This window comes from Apteryx mantelli, chromosome 3 (genome assembly GCF_036417845.1).
Source record: "Apteryx mantelli isolate bAptMan1 chromosome 3, bAptMan1.hap1, whole genome shotgun sequence".
NCBI classification, from domain to species: domain Eukaryota; kingdom Metazoa; phylum Chordata; class Aves; order Apterygiformes; family Apterygidae; genus Apteryx; species Apteryx mantelli.
In genome coordinates, this window is record NC_089980.1 from 98,220,285 (window position 1) to 98,240,787 (window position 20,503).

A 20,503-nucleotide genomic window follows, 5' to 3' on the forward strand; every position below is an offset into this window, starting at 1 on the left:
GTTTACTTACAGCATAAAAGCACCTGATTTAGCCTTATCTATCTTTTAACACTTTAAAATACTTCTTTACCAGATATTTTTTGCTATTAGCAGCTTTTCCTTATTTATAAATATTGGTGGGAACCCACTAAGGAGATTGAATTGATTCAAGCACTGAAGCTTTTACACAGAAAGACAGATGAGTGTGATGGTGGTAAAACCAAGTTTGTATAGATTTTTATGAACAAATACAATATTAAAGAAATTTTAAACTTGCAACCATAGCATGCTATTGCTTTTATTTTATATTTTAGTAGCCAGTTACTGTGTATGCACTGATATCTGAACAAAATTCATACATTTATTTTATTTTAATTTTTTAGGTTAAAATGGGTTTGCTGGTGGACTTGACCAACACCACTAGATTCTATGATAGGAATGATATAGAGAAAGAGGGGATTAAATATATAAAACTTCAATGTAAAGGGTAAGTTGACTGCACTTTTTTAATATTTAGTTTTTAATTTGAAAGACCACACTGAAGTAACCACCTTTTTTTTCCCTTCCCCAAAACATCTCCTAACCTTTGTGTTCTCTTCTTTTTCAGGCATGGTGAGTGCCCTACACCTGAGAATACAGAAACATTTATCCGCGTATGTGAACACTTTAGTGATAAGAATCCCTCAGAACTTATAGGTATGTGTTATCCTGCATCCATTTTCACTAGTTTTTTCCATTAATTTATAACTTTTTCACTCACAGCTACAATTCCCGATTCTAGAAAATCTAAGCAAAGGAATTTCCTCACTACAGTATTTACACCAATCTCAATTTGATTGCTTCAACTCTAAAGTAAACTTTTTCTTGACATACAAGGCTGAATGTTTCTGCATACACCAATTTGATTACTGCTATCAATATTATGAAAAAAATACAGAGGCTTAAGAATTGTCTACAAATACATGATACCTGCATTATGGTTTTGTAACTTCTGTTGATACAGATGAAGGTTATGTGTTGCCTAAACTTTTTTTTTTTGTCATTTGATAAATGGGATATCCTGATCTACTGGAATTCATATTAGATTGCTAAAGAATCTCTGATTATTAGGTTAATTTCACAAAGCATGTGATAAATTGCTGGAAAATGATAGTAGATATTAGCCTGGGGTTTTCTTCTGTGGTATATTGTTTTGCAGTGAATATTTGAATGATCTTAAGGCTAATTTTTTCAGAACAAAATAAGTTCTGAATTTAATTTGAGTGGCTTCTAGTTTTAATTTAAACCATTTTATTCTGATTTTTTCTTAAGCATATTAATGTTTAATTCTATCTGCAAATTGTCAGAGGTAAGAAATTACTGTGATCCTCCCTCTCTCTCTCCCCTCTCTCTCTCTCCCCTCTCTCTCTCTCCCCTCTCTCTCTCTCCCCTCTCTCTCTCTCCCCTCTCTCTCTCTCCCCTCTCTCTCTCTCCCCTCTCTCTCTCTCCCCTCTCTCTCTCTCCCCTCTCTCTCTCTCCCCTCTCTCTCTCTCCCCTCTCTCTCTCTCCCCTCTCTCTCTCTCCCCATGCAGCTGAGTTTCCAGAGTCATATCGGGTTTTGTCCTCAGGCATCACTGATGATAATTCTGCAGCCATACTGAATCTGAGTGTCTCTGCAACTTAAGGAGTTGCGCAGAACAGTAGTTTGCGTAGGTGTCGTTGATAGGAACTTGGTAAACTAAGCTACTATGTTCATAATGTTTAGGATACAGAATCATATACTAGCTGTATATGAACTCTGGGAACTCTGGGGAACATCTAGTCCATGCCCCTGCTCAAAGCAGGGTCACCTAGAGCAGGTTACCCAGGATCGTGTCACTGGGTTTTGAATATCTCCAAGGATGAAGAGTCCATAGCCTCTCCTGGCAACCTGTTCCAGTGTTATCCCCCTTACAGTAAAAAAGTTTTTCTTTTCTTTTCTTTTCTTTTCTTTTCTTTTCTTTTCTTTTCTTTTCTTTTCTTTTCTTTTCTTTTCTTTTCTTTTCTTTTCTTTTCTTTTCTTTTCTTTTCTTTTCTTTTCTTTTCTTTCAATGGAATTTCATTTTATTTCAATCTGTGCCTATTGCCTCTTGTCCTGTCACTAGATACCACTGAGGATCTTATTTTTAATCAGTGTTTGGGAGATGTAATTGGGGAACATAATTTTCTTTTAGATACTCTCTTATTTCTTTATTTCACATAGAATGAAATTTTGAGACCTGTCTTTTCTTTCCTAAACTGCAACACAAGCATATGATATGAAAAATGAGGAACTGTTAAATTAGTGAGTGCAGTCAGCCATCAACAGTATCTCAAAACTTGAAATATTGTTATGGGACAACAGTTTTATGGAATATGGATAGCATTGTGATGTGCATGAAATAGCAGTCTCATTTAACTGGTATTTTAACTTCTAAAATGTCATTTGTAGTGTTGGACCATTAACTTTTTGACTTTTGTAATCTTTGGAATGCTCTTCCCTTTTCTGGATATTTTTTCCTTTCTTGACTTTTTTCTTGACTTTTTTTTTTTTTTTAACTCTTAGATAACCTGTGGTCTGGGCTTTAGTAGTAGAAGTCAAATGCTGGGATTTTCCATTTCCTTTCTGTGAGTTATGTAAAAGTCTCTTCATGCTGTGGTAGCCTGTTCCCTCTGAAAGATCACCAGAGGGACCAGTGTGTAGGATGTTTAATCAAAAGTGAAAGCAGTCTGCAGTAGTGATGCTACTGCATCCTGTGTGATCTTTCCCTGCCAAGCTGTTGGTTTCATTGCTGATATGCTTATCTTTGTCATGTGTATAAAATCATTGATTTAACCTTCTGGGTAGCAGTAACTGCTGCAGGGCTTATTGTTAGCAACTGCGTGCAATTTAATTTCCAGTGCCAAGATTAGATATGAAAAGAGACTGAAATGTGAATAATAAATGAACAAAATTTTCTATTCAGCTCTAACAATATAGGATAGAAGCTTTATTTTTGCAACTTGAAGGACTGGAGTACTGCCAACTTTGAGAAAACAAAATGCAAAGATTTTGCTTAAGTAGAAAACAAAGGAGAAGTGATTACTGGGAATGAATCTTCTAAGGAGGCTAAAATTAATTTCATTTGATGAAAGTTACACACTTTTTACTTTTAAATGGTTAGAATGTGTGAATCCAAGAAACTGCAGTTTTTCTCTTCTTAATCATTCTAATCCTTATAGGCAATTTTCTTTGATGTCTGCTAAAAATTTTGCTTACAATATGAGGGAAAGTATACAAGAAGAGGAAAAATAGCTGTTCACATTTTGACCAAATAAGTTTCAAGTGAATTGCTGCTAAACTTACTCTTCTAAGTATTGTGGAGAAATAAGGAAAGCAGTAAAAGCACTTTCAATAAAAGTGGCTTGCTTCATACTCAGAGCTGAAAAATATGTTAAAGTTCAGAAAAATTGGGTTTGGGATTAGGAGGAACTTAATACTGCGATACTCATCATTTAAAAATTCGTTGCGAAGAATTGGAAGAGTCAACATCTTGCTTGAATCTTTCACACAATTTTAATACCAGAAGTTTTCAGACTTGGTTTATATATCACTAGATGGTGCTGTTGCCTTGAGAGAAAAAAAAACAAAACAGTTCAGATGTATTTGACTCTATGGTGGAAAGAATTTTAAAAAATAGAGGCTGAAGATTTAATTCTTTCCTCTTAAATTCAGGAGATAAGTAGTTCAAAGTGATTGTATTGTTGTATAGTTTTCCTTTTTTCGAGATTTTTTTCAAAATTAGTAAGTCTGTTATTACCATGCTAAGACCAATTTTGAAATAGAATTGTTATCTATTGACACTGCTTTTCAAGCCTGAAGTAGGGGAATCTGAATATGATTTTTATGCTTGATGGTGTGAAATGAATGTAATGCTTGTTGAGTCCAGTAAAAGCACAATTATTAAATTTAATCATATTGACTTCTGATCAGCATTTGAATAGTCATAAAAACCCTTAGAACCTTATCTGTATTAACCATATTTCAGTTGTATTAAGTTAGTGCTCTTGAGTTGGGATAAACTGAAGTGTCCTATATGCTTGTTGCTAATAAGTTGCAGGAAAAATGTAAGAAATTGCCTTTCAGGTTTATGTTCCTCATGGGGTCTGAGCTGTTGTAAAAGGAAGGGAGATAACTCTCTAATGTTGCCATGAAGATAGAATGATCCAAAATTATACTTGTGAAACTAAAGCTGGTTTGTTAAAAGTACTTCTAAATGATTGCATCCTTTTCTTTTGTCTTGTAGGTGTCCATTGCACACATGGTTTCAATAGAACTGGATTTCTGATCTGTGCCTTTTTGGTGGAGAAGTTGGACTGGAGGTAACTTTGAGTGTTAATTCTTGGCGATTTGTGGAGAACAACCAGTGGCATCTTCAATATGTTTCACTAATTGCCCTGACAGCTATTGCAATCTGTTTACTGTTTGTTATTTTACACCTTTTTTTTTGTCTTCAGTTGAGGAAAGCTGACTTAAAAGTAACAACAAATGTAGTGTTTGAAATCTTTGTTTTCTGTAGCTGTTGCCTGGAAAATACTAACATTGAGCAATGACCTGTATTAGCAGCATTCCTATCATCATGTGACAGCTTAGTCTGTTTCAGTTAAGCGGTTCAGGTCTGGTAGGCCAACAGTCAGCTATACCTGCTGTGTGTAGGCTTTTAGAAGTGTATATATTGTACTGTGTCTCTTCCCTGGATCATGTCCCACATTGTGTGCAAGTATGAAGAGTTCAGAGTTGCCTAAAAGATCAGTTCTGTTACTCTGTCATGTAGTTTTGTTGTGGCTCTTTTAGTTTCCTGAGTTCTGAAAAGAACAGATTAGCTAGAGCAAGAGCAGAGCGATGCTTCTGAAGTGGGGAGAAGACAGTCCATGTCATAGCCTTTTGTTTGACTAAAGTCTACAGCGCGAGGCATCTGTATTTTGGATGATTTAAAAATGTTGGTGTTTTCATAGAGAGTAGTGATCTTTTTCAAATAACCATGCTGATGAGCATGATTTTTGCATATTTGACAGTATCTCTGAAATGCTGTTTCCTTGCTGTCTGACTGGGTCCGATGGAAGGCAAGTCACCATGCCCCTTAAGGATTCTGAGGATATTCTTGTACAGTCCTTTAAGAATCTGCTCCTGTTGCTACATTTTCTTATGACTGAACATACAGCTTATTTGGTGATTGGCATGTATATGCAAGCTGATTGAGAATAACTAGGTCACTTTTTTCTGTCTTTAAGTAAACTTGGAATAAAGACGTTGAAGTAATGGAAATAGAACACCATTGATAGTGGGTGGCTGAATCTTAGCTGAGTATAGGAAGTAGATACAAGTACAAGTATTTTTATGGCTATAGTTTATCCTTTGAACTACCAGATTCATGTGTTTTTAATCTTTCTAACAACCTAAAAGCAGCATGCAATAATTAGAATCAGCATTGATCCTTTGTTCTGAAGAGGAAATACACTTAAAGTTATTTAAAATTTCTGCTTTTATGCAGCCTTTTTGTATTTTCAAACCTTTGTGGGAAAAGCCTTAAAACTTAGCAGCCAAGTCTTATTTTTTGTTTCATTCACATAGTTAATTATATTAAATTTATTCATCTCTGTCAAATTATTAAAAAAACCCACCAGATTTCACCTGGTAGGTAAAAATGTCTACAGCAAAAGAAGGAATTTCTGTAAGGTGTTAGTTAACTATAAGCATTGTATCAAGATAAATTCAGTTTGCTGTATCATTCTTTAATTTATGGCATGGTTATTGGCTGATGAGGAGATACGGTTTTCCCTGTAGAAAAATCCATCCATATTCAGTCCTTAAGCGTATGATGCAGGATTGCTGCTGATGTATTGTGAATACTGAAACGTGTTTTACAGCTAGTTTAAAGAAAGGTCATTCAGACTGAAAGCCCTCCAGCTAGTCATCAGAAACCTTACTTGATTCTCTTTTCACAACTCATTTTCCCCTAAGACTGCATGTTTCTAGAACTTGTAAAGTATGTTTTCCATCAGGCTATATTTCTGTGCTTGAAATCTGTACTGCATCTTTTGGCTTTCATTACCATGTATTTCATAATAGCATAGACTTCTTTTAATATCACCAAAGACAAACTTTGAGCTTGTTTTCTGCCTTATCCCCTTTGGGTTTGTTTTGGTCTTTCAAAGTCATCGATTAAAGATGTGAAACAACGTAAGAAAGGTACTAACATAAAATCTGTCTTGTGAGGAGGAAATTAGGAGTCTTAGGAAACAGAATGAGGAGGAAAGATCCTTCTAAGTAGCTCAGATTCTTACATGGTCATTCCTGAGGTCTGATGACCATCTGGTAGTCTCACTCATGAAAGTGTTTTATTTTCCACTCTTACCAAATATCAGGAGAGGGAACCAACTTACTGGTTCTTAGGAAGTGTTTCTGTCTATTCTGGGAAGTTTGCCTCTTAAAATTCTCAGGCACCTTCCCATACTGGACAGCTCAGAGAAAAAATGCCATTTGTATTTAAACTCTTTTATTTCTATTTTTTTTTTTCCATTTTAGCTATATGCTTATTTTCCTTGTTCCAGTGGTAGGCTATCTTATCTGAAAAAGTTCTTTTCACAGCATGGAATACATGCTTTTATTCCAGCTTTAAGATATGTGTTGTTTGAAAAGCCTAACAGAGGGACATACCTTTAGTGATCTCTCTTCTTTTATGTAGCATGATTTCCAAATGTTGGTAGATGGAACAGTACTGCTTCATGAAACCATGATAATTTCTAGATGGAACAATGTTCAGTGTTTTCCATTAAACTCTTTCATAGCATCTATGAAAACGGCAACAACAAGACCACTGAATGATGATACCAGTCTGTTGGCTCCTGAAGTTTGGAAGCTACTTGTTCTTGTGCTGTGCTCATTGCCATAAATTTTGGAGTGCTTTCCAGCTGAATTGTAAACCTGCATGACGAGCAACTTTGTCAGTTTTGGTTTCTTTCTTTCTTTTTTTTTTTTTTTTTGGTGGTCCAGTCTCCAGTTTATTAAAGCACTTAAGATTAAGTGTTAGCTGCATAGGAAGAGGCTTCCAAAGGTTTTGTGAGAAACCTTTGGAAAGAGCCGTTAGTTCAAAAGATCTGGATGCTTTTTCTCAGCATGATGGCAAAACTTCTACTGAAAAGGAAGATAGGTCTTAGGGGAAAAATGTAGTCATATTTCAATTTTAACAGTTGTATTTTTGCTTATGAAGTTTATTCATCTTTTTCTTTGGTCTTTTTCCTGTCCGTTCAGCCCTGTACTTACCTATGTTTCACCCCTTCCTTTTCTGTAGCATTAATGAAAATATGACCTAGGAGTCTGGCAGAGAGCTGTTAGCTAAAATGTGGAGACAAAGCAGTGCAAACTACAGTTACTTGTGAGAACATAAGCAGTACCTGCATAATTATGCAGAATCCTGTGCAGGAGCAACAGTTGCCATGTTGACCTAATTTTGAATATAATGAATGTTTTTGCAATTGTCATTGGATTTTTTTTTCTGAATTCTTAACACCAAAATAACTTACTTCTTGTTAAGATATAGTATGAGTAAAACTCATGAGAAATTAAGCCTCCAGAGTAATTATCAATTTTTTTTTTGACAGTGTTGAGGCAGCTGTGGCTACTTTTGCTCAGGCTAGACCACCAGGTATTTATAAAGGTGACTATTTGAAGGAATTATTTCGTCGTTATGGAGATGAAGATGATGCACCATCACCACCTGAGCTACCGGAATGGTGCTTTGATGAAGATGAAGAGGAGGAGGATGATAATAGTAAAACAGGAGGCCAAGAATCAGAACCTGGGTCATCAAGCTCTTCCTATGGCAAAAGGAGAAAAGAACGCCTAAAACTGGTAATTCTGATTGAAAACTTAATATAACTGCTAAACTGCTAAACTGAATTTCATAAACGCATAGTCACCAGTTACTACATAATACATGCTGTGTAAATGTCAGTGCGCTTGCAAGTGAGGAACTGGTAGTATTGTCTCTAAGCATGAGTAACGGGTAGATTCAGTGCAAACTTTCTTATGTTTCTTATATGAACCTTAAACTTTAATGTTCAATACTTCAGCTACTCTAGTTGTAACAATGACTTAAAATTTTTCTGATATAATAACTTTTTTTTTTTTAAGCTTGAGTTGAGATGATAAAGCACTTCTTAAATCTCCACTATATCTTTAGAAGTAAAATATTTTGGTGGGCGCATAAATTGTTTTTATTTATTTATTTATTTTTAGCTATGTGGATGAAATTCAGAGTAGTCTTAAATTCAGTGCTCATTTCAATAATATTCTTGCTTTTGAAAATTTTTAGAGGATTGAGAATTGAATTAGGAAGCAGTAATATGTAAAAAAAACCAAGACAGTTTTGAAAATTTATTTGTTCAAAGTTATTTAAATTATATAAAGATAACTTAAAGAATATGGCTGATCACTTATTGTGATTATTTTGCAATAAATTTGCATTATTATGATTAAGTTACTATAGTTGCTTTTTCTATGGTATGGAACTAATACTCAAATAAGAAGAGTGTACTTGTATTGTCCTGAAGGCTGATGTCTCAGTTCTCTCCAAACTCATCATTTTTGTATCTGTAAATAAAGTAGGGGAGAATATTGCTGAGTGCAAAAATATGTTCAGTTCTTTTTTGCATAATTCTGAATTATTTTACTTGTGTGCTGAGGTGTGTTGTTTGCAAACACTTGGAAATGCTCACATGAAATATGCTGCAAAAATGCGTTTTGTTGTTACTGCAGCTGTTCGTTATGGTTTGCAGATGGAGTATGGAAGAAATTAGCCTGAAAAGAATACAAAATCTCATTCAGAGAAGCAAGATGTACTCTGAAAACTTTTGAATAGTTCATCAGCTGGAATAAAAGATTGTCTACAACTCTACCATAAATAGTCAAAATATTTTCAGTGAAATGGCCTTTACGTCCATTAGCCTTGCAATAAAACGTTGATGTTTAAGAATTTTTCCTCAGTTGCAAGACTGATTTTTGACTTGCCTTTTGATGCATTAGCAAATGAGGTGTGAAGGTGAGGTCCAATGATGGCCTCCTTTCCTCAAGTATAGAACAAATCTCATCTGTCTAACAGGAATCATGATACAGACTTCTCAGGCTTTTTCTTATCTGCCAATGTAGTCGTTTGAAAGCTGGAAGCTAAATTATACGAATAAGCATATTAATAACCAAAATGTAATTAAGAGTAAGAGAATTTATGAAAGATTCATCTAGTTAATATGCATATTCGTATAATTCGGTTTTACAGCTCTGGAGGAACGTTCTTTGGCACGAAGAGGAAGGATGGGGAGAATTCTTTACCATGATTCTTGGCTGACAGGTTGGACTGCTTCTGTAACTGAGTAGCGATGGATACAGTCTATTTGTGATTCCTTGTAAATATGCAATCCACAAGGGGAATGATTATCAGGTAAATACCTCTTACTTAGATATTCTCTTATTTTACTCCTTGTCTAAAGGGCTAAATTGTCAGCATTGCAATTGATTTTTTTTTTTGCAGCCAATGTTTTCAGCATTCTAATTTGACGACTCCTCTAAACACCTGGGGTGGGTATACAGTGACAAAGTAGAACCGACTGGAACACATTTGTTCTACGATACTGATATTCTGAAACCTCTTCATTTTGACCCAAAGCTTTGCAGAGAGGGAGGGATGGAAGGATTGGGGCTAGAGGAAGAGACACTTGCCTGGCATCTCATTAGGATGATCAGTAGACAGAAGCAACTGCCCAAATAGCCTATGAAGTGAAGTTAACGTGTGCTCTGCTTCAGAAATTCTGTCCTGGACAGAGAAACTTTACTGCAGAATCTTTCATTAAAACTTCTGTATTTCAACTGCAAGAAGTCTTGACAACCTCTCTTTTTACAGTTTACAGGCTGTTGGGACAGTTAGGACATAATGCCTTTCTAGTTGCTTTCATCATCCCCTGAATGTACTTGACAGGTTACAGGAAGCCTGCTCCAGTCTCTGATGTTACAGAAGAAATCCAAATATTTTTTGACTTGTGCACATCAAAAATGATTGTAGCATTGCAGCAACGTTATTAGCTGATGCTTGGAATCTAATTTCCTCAAAAAAATAAAACAAAAAAACCCCAAAAACTCAAAATGTTTTGTAAATAGGACAAAAAGTTACAGTTCTGAGCCAGAACTTTCAAACTTTTCATGGGTCAGCCAGATCTTTTACTGTTTATTAAGGAGTGCCATCTGTTATATTCCCATGTAAATTGCATATTTCACAGGAAATATAGGGTGTAATATGTAGTGCTTCTGAAATAAGTGGTTACATCTCAGTCTGGAGGAGATTGTTACTGTTAATGATTTTCTTCGCAGTTTTGAGGGCAAGTGTCCTGTGGTCGTCTGTAAGACCAGGGAAACCATTAAACATCGTGGCTGATATAATCAGCAAAGATAATATTTATTCTTTAACTGTTGAAGTACATTGATTCTAAATATTAGTGACTCTGTTTTCCTCTGTATCTAACCTACTTTTTCTTGCTGAAGTTTAACCCTTATACTTACTGTTCTGCCTGTGGACAAAAAAGATTATTCTCTTATTTTTCAGCGGCATTTTATATACTTGAAAACTGGTGTCTTGTTTCCTTCCAGCCTTCTCTTTTTCACGTTAAATATTAATTTGTTCACTTTATCCTATATTCTGTATTTCTAAGCTTCTAATCATTCTTGTCATTCTTTTTATTCTGTCTTGTTGACCTATGTTTTTCTGAGACTGTGGTGCCCGTAATTGAACATAAGCCTTTAAATGAGGCCATCCCAGTGCTAATAGAGAAGAATTATATTCCACATGTCTTAAAGCTATATTTCTGTTTTTGTATCTCAATATAATTGCCTTTTACAAGACAGAATGGCACTAATTCAAGTTTTGGTCTGTTGCTGCCTTCGTATCTTTTTCTCCAGCTGTCCACCCTTGTGTGTTTGTACAATTGCTTACTCTTTATTAAGTGTAGAACTTTGCATTTGTTTATAATGAATTGCACCCTATTTTTTCCTGCCCAGTCATAAAATTAAGGACAGCATTGAATTCTAAAGCTACCATCACAGTCTATATCCCGGTTTTTAAATTCACATGTCACAAAACTAAGAATATTCTATTACCTAAGTTAGGGAAAAAGAATTAATTCTGTTACATCTAAAACAGACCCTGCAGAGCCTCCTCACTATCTTCTTCCAGTTTGTTAGTGAAACACTGATAGCTTCTCTGAACCTGGTTTTGAAATGGGCTGCTCTCCTGTTTTGTAGAAATTTCATCTACCCCATGTTTTCTGAGTTCACCTATGAGAATGTTATGCAAGACAGATCAAAAGCCAGTATCCAAAAGATGTGATATTTTCTGCTTCTCCTCATTCTGTTTCACCACAGAAGACAAGTGATTAGTTGAACACAGTTTGTTCTTGAGTGAGAATCAGTATGAATTTGTTGTATCCTTTTTGCTTGTACATGGTCAGAAGCAATTTTTGTGATTTGTTCCTCTATTTCTAGGAGTTAAATATAAGCTGGTCGGTTTAACTCCCTGGCTCTCCCTTCCTCCCTTTAGAAGTTAGGCATTCTCTCTCTTTCTGATTTTTTTTGAACTGTTTCTTGTTGTCTGGAGAGCTCTCTTTGAGTATATTGGCGTTCAGGCAGCTCTCTGAGGAGCCAAAGTGGCTCTCCCCGACCCAGGCCTGGTGGGAGCCAGCAGGCTCTGGGGCGTGCAGGGTTGGGGCTGTTCCCACCCTTGCACAGAGGCAGCTGAGTGCAGGTACCCAAGTGGCTCTTGACAGAACTGGAGCAAACTTTGATACTGTCTGAAAGTACAGTTTTGCTCAGCTAGCTTTGGGGAGTGCACCTTGTTTTCATAGCGCTGTGCCTTAGCTGATGAATATACTTGAGGCTTTGCAGGAAAGAAGGTCAGGCCTCTTCTGGTCCATCTGCATCTCTGGCACTTTTTAATCCTCATATTGGATCAAGTCTCTGGATAACTGAGTTGATTATAGTCTTAGCCTGCTGTAGTCAACTGAAATGTTCTGTCTCTGCTGTCTTAATAGTGCACAATCTCTTCTTCATCCTGGGTCCTCAGCACTTTGCTCCCCCCGCCCCAGTCCTCTATGTCTTTCAAATTGGCAGCACTGCATGGAGGGTTTACCAGGCTGCTTAGTCAGGGGAACGGAGAAGCCTGTGTGAGAATACAAAAGGAACCTGGGTTGTTTGCCCAATTATAAGCTGTACCTGTTTCCTTAATTCCTTCAAAATTGCACCCCTCCTCAACCTCAAAACACAATCATGTGTGTATGTGTATGTAATCATGTACATCAAGCACATGCTGCCTTTGCAACAGGACCTGTTGTGTCTGGTCAGGTGTTTAAAATCAATAAACAATTAAAAGCTTTTACAGTAAACAAAAACAAAAAAAAATACACCAGCTGGTAAGCAAAGTAACTGGAACCAAATTAAGATTTTATTTTTTTTTTTACATTCTAAGAAGCTAACACTTTTGTAATTTTGAATAATTCACTAACTTTTTTTTTCTCACCATATGGAGAATTCTCTAAACTGCACAAAATTATATTGAGTGTGAAAGCAGCATGCAGCTGATTCCAGTTTGTCGGGAAACTTGATGGTACTATGCACTCTGATAGCAGTGGCTCCAAAAACAGTTGTGAATTTGTGTAACTGTCTGAATCGGAAAATCTGCAAGAGATGATCTGAAATGGCAGGCACAAGTTTCGTGTTTTTTGGGGGAGAATCTTTCCTGTTGCCTGCCTTTTGCTTTAATCTTAGTCCTGAGGGCCATCACACTGTGGCATTATTTTCAGCCGTGTTGCAACCATCCTCCTTTATTCCGTGGTGTGCTTAACCAGTGTGTGAATTCAGCCACGGTGCTGGCCAGCCATGTGTAGCACTCTGCCTCCCTCCTGTTGGTGTCCATGTAAAAAAATACAGGATAAGGGACTTGCCAAAAGTCTGTGGAGCTTAAGGTAACTAGGTCATGAAATAGCTTAACGCTTGAGGCTGTACTGTTCTCAGGGTATGATCCTGTGACACTGCCGAGGCAAGTGTAGCTAGTACCAGGCTGCTAGTGGAAGGTACGGTGCTCCTGCCCTTGCCCCCCTTGTGTGCCTTCTGCTTCCCCTGGGCTGCCACTGCTGCTGCCTCATGCCATGGTGAGCTAGGTTAGGGTACTCAATTGGCAGAAAATCTAACAACATAAGCTAATTTTTTGTCCTGCTTCATTCCTAAACTGGCTTAAGAGAAGAGCAGATGAGTACCACGGTGTGCGGAAGGGGAGGGGAGCAAAAGACTCATTTTATCAGTAGCGCAGTTAGATTTGCTAAGGCAAGTTTCAAGCATTTTGGAGAACAGGCAGGAAGTATTTCTGTCTTCATTTGCAGGATTCATAGCTAAGTAAATATAACTTCATGCTTTGATCTTCTCAGTCTGCAATGAGAATTTATTTGGATGTTGTTGAAATAAGTCTGGTAGGTTTGGGTTTATCTATAGAAATCTTTAATTATGGAACCTTCTGGGCCTTATGGCTTTATTGTGTTCTGTTGTGCAGAACTTGTTTTTATTTCATTCACCATCAAACACTTTCTGCAATACATGCGTTATTTTAGTTTGAGTTTTATTTTTAGTGTTCTTTTATTGATCATTCCTTAGACTTTTCTATGGCATTCAGAATAACTTCTCCACTGTAGTAACCTGGTTTACACTGAGAATGAAATTAAGCCAGCTCATTCTTACACAAATAATTTTGTTAGAAACCAGCTTTTTATGTTCTCAACTCCTTTCGTTAAGGTGTTTGTGGTAGATCAACTAAAACTCCTGAAATTTGGTGCTGTGCAAAATGGGGGAAGCCATATTCATTGTCATGAGTCTATTCAATCTTTCTATTTTTTTTTCCTTCCAGTTTAAGTTTGTTTTGAGACTTAGAATGTGCTAGATCACCTAAGAGGAGGTAAAATCCATGTAATTAAACTTCTTATACTGTAATTACCATTTAGGTGTGATAAAACTTACATATTCGGTTGAAATCATGCATCTCAAAGAGATTTGGAGGATTTAATTTTTTCATCTGCCGAGATTGCTGTTAGAAAAATACTGTTCATAGATGTTTCCCAGTGACTTTAATCCGTTCATTACAAAGTTCGTTAAATTTGTCTCGTATGCTAAATCTCTACTGTTGGTGAAAAGCTTTTATTTTCTACGAATCAGGGAAAGTGTTGGACTGTTGCTTTAAAACTACTATTTATGAATTTGTAGTCATATTTAAAAAATTTTGTTTTAACATTTCATAGAATTCAGTTTTGTCCTTGTCTTCCAGTTTGTTTGTTTTGAGGCCATGCTTTTTGACGTACCTAAAAATGGCATCACAAAGACTTCTGCTAGGAAGAGTTTTATAACCTTTAATGTACAGTGATTTGCTCCTATCTTACAATACTGTTTAAGTTCAGATTCACATCCACATATACATGCCTTACTTTACTTTTTTATTGTATAATTTTTTGTATACTGAGGATGTTTAATTTGATCCCTAATGTGCAAGACCCTGATTCTGTAGTTTGACATGGGAACTTTACTGAGAATACTAGCTAGATAGTGCCTATCCATTACCATTTACGCCTATCCATTACCATTTACCTCTCCCCCCTAGCCCCCCAATAACTCATTTCACTGATTGGGTTCATAATATGGCTCACAAATAAATTTGCCATAATACAGCAAAACTGAATGATGGTATTGTGGTATTTGGAGAAGAAGTAGTGTTGAGGAAGACTGGAAGAAATCTTTAAGCTCGTACTGCCAGTGATGGTCATGTATTGTAAAAGATCCTAAATCTTGAATTGACATGTCAACATCGTGTTCTAAAATGCAGAACAAAGAATCTCTATCCCAAAGAGTTTTTTGGCTTTAACTTTTAGTGTAGAGGTTCACAGCTATTTTCTGATCTGCTTTTATGAAGACTTAAATACTAATTTTTTTTAATATTCTTTTTTTATTTAGGGTGCAGTTTTCTTGGAAGGAGTAACAGTTAGATGTGTGACCCAGGTGACAACACAACCAAAGTTAGGAGGGATACAGCAAAAATGTCAGCAGTTCTGTGGATGGGAAGGGTATGAGAAGAATATTTAGCATTTGTTAATTTATGCTGTCTAGAAGTAAATGTTATGTTTCTAGTTTTGCAGAAGGAAAAAGCTCATTATAAAAAGGAAAAAAAGGCAACAGTATTTTCAGGTGGATTGTTAAAAAAACAGAAGAGCCACCTCAGGAGTGCTCAATAGTGAAACAAATGAAGATCATAAATTCTCCTATGTAACAGAATGATCAACTGTTGGAATTAAGAAACAGGATTCTAAAATTGCTTCTACTCTGAGATTAACAAAATGTTTTCATATGAATAGTTGCTACGCAAATTCCAAGTTTAGTCTAGTCCAGTTATTTGTGTAAAATTTAGTGTTTGTCCAAGCAATAGACTTTTTCATACAACTGCAATTACACTTCAGTCTTGAGGTATAGTATTCACTTTTAGTTCTTTAACATAGTTAAAGCCAACTTGAAATTGTGCCCAGTGTTAATGGGAGCACTGTTTTTAATGTTTCAGACTGTAAACTTCTCCTTTTTAAAGCAGAAGACTCAGACAGTTGCTCATAGTTTTCCCTAACTTGCTGATGCTTATAGTTCAGTTTTGAATTCAAATCTCTCTTCCCCTAAAAATACAACTTTGAAGTTCTACATAATTCAGTTTTCTGTCATGAATAAATACCTATGTTATCAAAATGCATGTGGATTCTCCTGCAAAATACCTTATTGAGGAAGATGTTCTAATTGAAAGTTAACATTGCAGCAGGTCTATTACAAACTGTGGCTTCTCTAAGTCTGATGTAAAAAATGCATTGGCTTCTGTGGCTACTCTTAGTAGAACATGAATAAACATGGTTCTTCTTTTAGGTCTGGATTCCCTGGAGCACAGCCTGTTTCCATGGACAAGCAAAATATTAAATTTTTAGAGCAGAAGCCGTACAAAGTTAGCTGGAAAGCAGATGGCACTCGGTAAGTTTATTTTAAATGGAAAAAGAAAAAAACCCAACAAATAGGGTAGACGGTTTGTATTTTCTCAGGAAAGCAAATTTGGTTGTACAATGGACAAAGCATATTCTAACAACAAAACTGACTTCAAAGTTTTAATTTTTTGTTGTTGTCTTGGTACCCAACATTTACTGAAGTTTGCGGTCCAGTTTCTTTTTAGCAGCTGTTCTGCAGACTGACAGTTAAATGTATGTAATCTTGTTCTTCATGACCCTTGCCTGTCTGTCAGGCAAGACTCACTATGTCTTAAAATAATCTGAGGTAACAGTAAGAATTTGTTAAGCTAAAGAATTTGTCATATAAAAACTAAATTAAAACTCCTAGTTGATTCTTCAGAGGCCAACTAATATTGGAAATTTCATGGGTTTCTTTTATTCATACTGTGGTCCTTTGTTCAAACTTGTAGCTCTGGTTGGTTAGAGAGCCGATAGTTTCATGTTCTCAGACCAGTTCTCATACTTTCTTTATAGAGGTGATGTTTTCTTGTACCAGACTACAACCTGATCAGATTGATGTGTTGAAGCTATTCAGTGATATTCATTCTGGTTTGAAAAACATCCTTGTATTTAATTTCTGTGGTTTCCTTCATGTTAGCATTTCAAAATAGAAGAAATTCCATATATTACCAACACGGAATGGCAAGAAACTTCTTTCTCTGATTGTAACTGGTTATTTATCTGTCTCAACAGAATGGAATTCACTTGTCTAAACATTTGCATCTGGTGTCGTTTTTAGGTGTCACAGGATGCTCTTCCATGTCTCCAACTGCTAGTACAGAATAGTGTGGGTTTCACACAGGCTCTGTGTCATATTTGCCCCATCCTGAGTGCATCTGAGCTATTCTGTGGTGTCTCAGATGATACCAGATGCCTGTATTTGGGCAGCCAGTCCCACCCAATTGTGACCGATTGCTGTAATAAAAATTGTAATAGGATTCTAGGGACCAATTCATTTGACTTATTTTCCAGTTTACATTTTGCAAAACAGAAATATTTTGCTTTTAAGAGACTCTGAGGCATTGCATACAAAAATCATAAAATTATGGAAATGTCTGTTGGAAGGAATTCCTGGTAGTCGTTTAATCTAACCTTCTGCATGAAGCAGGATTATTGCCAACACTGCACAAGGTTAACTGTGGCTTTTAGTCAAGTCTTGAAAACTTCCAGTGACAAGGATTACACAGGCTCTGGGTAGTCTGTTCAGGGCTGTATCACCCACCCAGGAAGGAAGCTGGACACCTCCCTCTGCACCCCGGTATCCAAAGTGAACCTTCCAAAACACAATTTGTAGCCGTAGCCTTTTGCATCATTTGGCACTGCTGAGAAGAGTTTGGGCTCTGTTTTTAATTGTTCTTCAGAAACCTGTAGACTGGCATTAGATCACTGCTTAGCATCCTCTTGCCTCTCCTTGTAGGTCATGTCCTCTAGGCTCCTGACCATCTTTGTAGCTTTGCACTGAAGCTTTTTCGATTTCTTTACACCCTTCCAGGACCAGGGTGCCAAGAACAGGTGCAGGACTCTGGGGTGGCTTACCAGTGCTGAGCAGGAGTTAACAGTACTTTGATCTACTGGCCATGTTCCTCTAATGTAGCCCTGTATACAGAGGCTCTTGTCTGGCAACAAGAGCACATTGTTGGCTTATATTTAGCTTGGTGTCCACTGTACCTAAGCAGCCCTACTGAAAAGGGCTGGGAGTCAGCTGGTTACGCTTGTAAAATAATAAAATTATTTCTCAATATACAAATCAAAGAATTACTTGCACAGTATGAGTGATGGGAGCAAAATACCAGCAACAGAGTGCTAATAAACAAGGAATTCCTGTTTTTACTACTTTATAACTTCTACAACTGCAGTTGCCTTTTTGCAATTTTAGTATTTCAACACTTTAGTATTAACAAAACCTAATGATCTTGATCAAATTCACTGAACAGCTTTGTGAGAATTATGATGAAATGTGCTGTTAGCTGTTGCTTTATTGAATGTTGTTACTAGCATAGATCAATCGATAGCTGTAAATGTTTTAGCAAATGCATTCAGTATTAGCTAACTGCTACCATGACTAGGCATCACCTTCCCTATATTGGCTGGAACCAGAGCCTCCTAAAAGAGGAAAGCAGTTTAGCCTATTAAGAATACTGCATCCTGCATGATGCATCCTCCAGGGCAGGGACTCAAGGTGACTAGTTTGTGAGGCTCTGATTTGAACATCTTCTACAGTGTTTCCTTTCTTTGCTTTCAGTCTTGTAGGGAAAAAGTTGTGTCACACAGGTTGCCCCCTTCCCTTCTCCACCCCGAACATCTTGGGTGAGGGATAGAACATATTTGCTATTCCAGTGTGTTGTTACAGTAAATCATGTTGAAAAAACCCCGGGTGTTAGATACTCTATTGTCCTTGTACTCTTACAAAGAGATACTGTGACTCTTCCTATAAACAAATCTTCTGCAAATAAAATTCCAAAACTGTAATTGTACTTATTTTCATAGGACATGTAATCTGAATATTTTTAGTAGGTTAAACATTTTTGAAATTACAACCATTCTCTTGAGGTTTTGGAACTGTCATAAGTAGGGATTGAAACTTCTATTTTTCTTCAGTGTTTCTGGTTTCAAAACTAAAATAGAGAGTCTCAGGTATTAATGGAAATGGCCTTAACCTATGCTACTCATAGCATTTAGATCACAATTTTCCTTTTGATGGTGGGCATTACCATGAAGTAATTGATAATGGCGTTTCTTATATCATATAATAATGTTTCAACAGCAGGAAGAATTTAAATAAGGTGGTATTTTTCATTCATTTCAATAGTTTGATTTTTATTTCTAAAATATGTTCTTCACATATGATAATATTAAAACAATTGTAATCTGTGCTGAGTGGAATAACTTCATTTGCTCTAAGTGAATAAAAATTAAATATCTTTTTAGCCTGCTTTGACTTAATCAGAAAAAGTGTGACTATAATTAATGTGCATGTAGTAAGAAGAGGACTGTTACACTCATTTCTGCTTAGTGTTTTAGACTTGCACACGTGCACAAGTTAGAAAGCATCAGTTATATGGATGAGATGTATGCTTTCAGAAAGAGAAGGTCAGGATTTGTGATTTCAGACAGGTAAAGTTCAACTACTCTTTTTGTGTACTGACATAGGTAAAAACTGTTTGGTTTTAGCACTGTGTGATAGAAAGCATACTCTATTTCATTACCTGAGACAAAGTTTTGATACTAAAACAACAAATGGTGTAGGTTGTCTACTAGAGTTTTTCTGAATTCTTGTGTTCTCTGTACTTCAATGATTTATTAGCTTGGGCAGAGCATGATGTGAAAGTACAAAGTAAGCTCACACTCTGTATTGCATCCAAGCATTAGGAGCTGGCTGGGAATATTGGGCTTATTAACATTGGCTAACTGTATGCACAACCACGAGAGAAATGTGATGTAGGTGTTCTCATAAAGCCGGGTTACAGAAATAGGTTGTTGGGAGATCTGGGCTTATTCTGAGAATAGTACAGGTGCATTCAAATGCTGCTGAGCCTAAACACACAAACCCAGCCAACTTAAACTGACCACGCAGGGAGCCAGATGAGAGTCTTTGCACTCATTATGCAATTAATCCACATTTCAGTTACACTACTCATGAAGTTTACTTATGAAACTATGAAAATATGTTTACAAAGTATTAATGTCCTGTGTGGCTCAGATGTTGGTATCGGTAATCCTTGTCTTTTCTTACATATCTGTCCTTAAGGAAGCATTTGTTTTAGAGACTGATTTACACTGGTACTTTTGTATGTATTAAAGGTATTTATGAAAATGCTTTAGAAAAATCTAAGTGTACTGCTTCTAGAAATAGAAATAGCAGAAAATAATTTTATGTTTTTAAAATAGTTTATCTATAGAAAGCCATTTGGTATTAAAGGAAAAAAAGCTTCATCTGCAATGCCTCTTGTGTGCATTTTCACTGGAGAATATTGTGTTCAAAACTTAGCTAATATAGTTTGATATGATTTAGAACAAACAGTAAGAGGCCATAAAAAAATAATTAGTGCTATGCTGTAGGACTGTAAGCTATTTTCTTTCCCATTTCCTTTTGTGTTCTTGTTTTCAGTATGGATAGTATTTCTTTATCTCATATTTTATGTTATTCATTTGGAAAATTCAAGTTTTATGGAATATTCTTATTTTCTTATTCAAGTGTACAGGATGCATACATTAGGAATAGTGAAATAATTGTATATAAAATAGTAGTGCACCTGAAAGAATCCCTTTTGTGAAAGAAATTTAAGTGGGCATGTAATTCTGTATAGTAATTCTAAATATTTTGGACATTATATCCTGTGTTTTTAAAATTCTAGACTGCTGCCTAAGCAGAATGGATTTT

General features: G+C 36.2%; 1 protein-coding gene across 1 annotated transcript in view; it reads left to right on the forward strand.

The window, feature by feature from the left end:
- Positions 1-20,503, forward strand: part of RNGTT (RNA guanylyltransferase and 5'-phosphatase) — a 197,704-nt gene that overhangs the window by 14,561 nt on the left and 162,640 nt on the right. The window contains exons 3-8 of the mRNA XM_067294005.1: positions 363-466; positions 587-675; positions 4,263-4,338; positions 7,618-7,867; positions 15,044-15,153; positions 15,989-16,090. Coding sequence (XP_067150106.1) covers positions 363-466; positions 587-675; positions 4,263-4,338; positions 7,618-7,867; positions 15,044-15,153; positions 15,989-16,090 — 731 coding nt within the window. The remainder of the gene's footprint in view (positions 1-362; positions 467-586; positions 676-4,262; positions 4,339-7,617; positions 7,868-15,043; positions 15,154-15,988; positions 16,091-20,503) is intronic.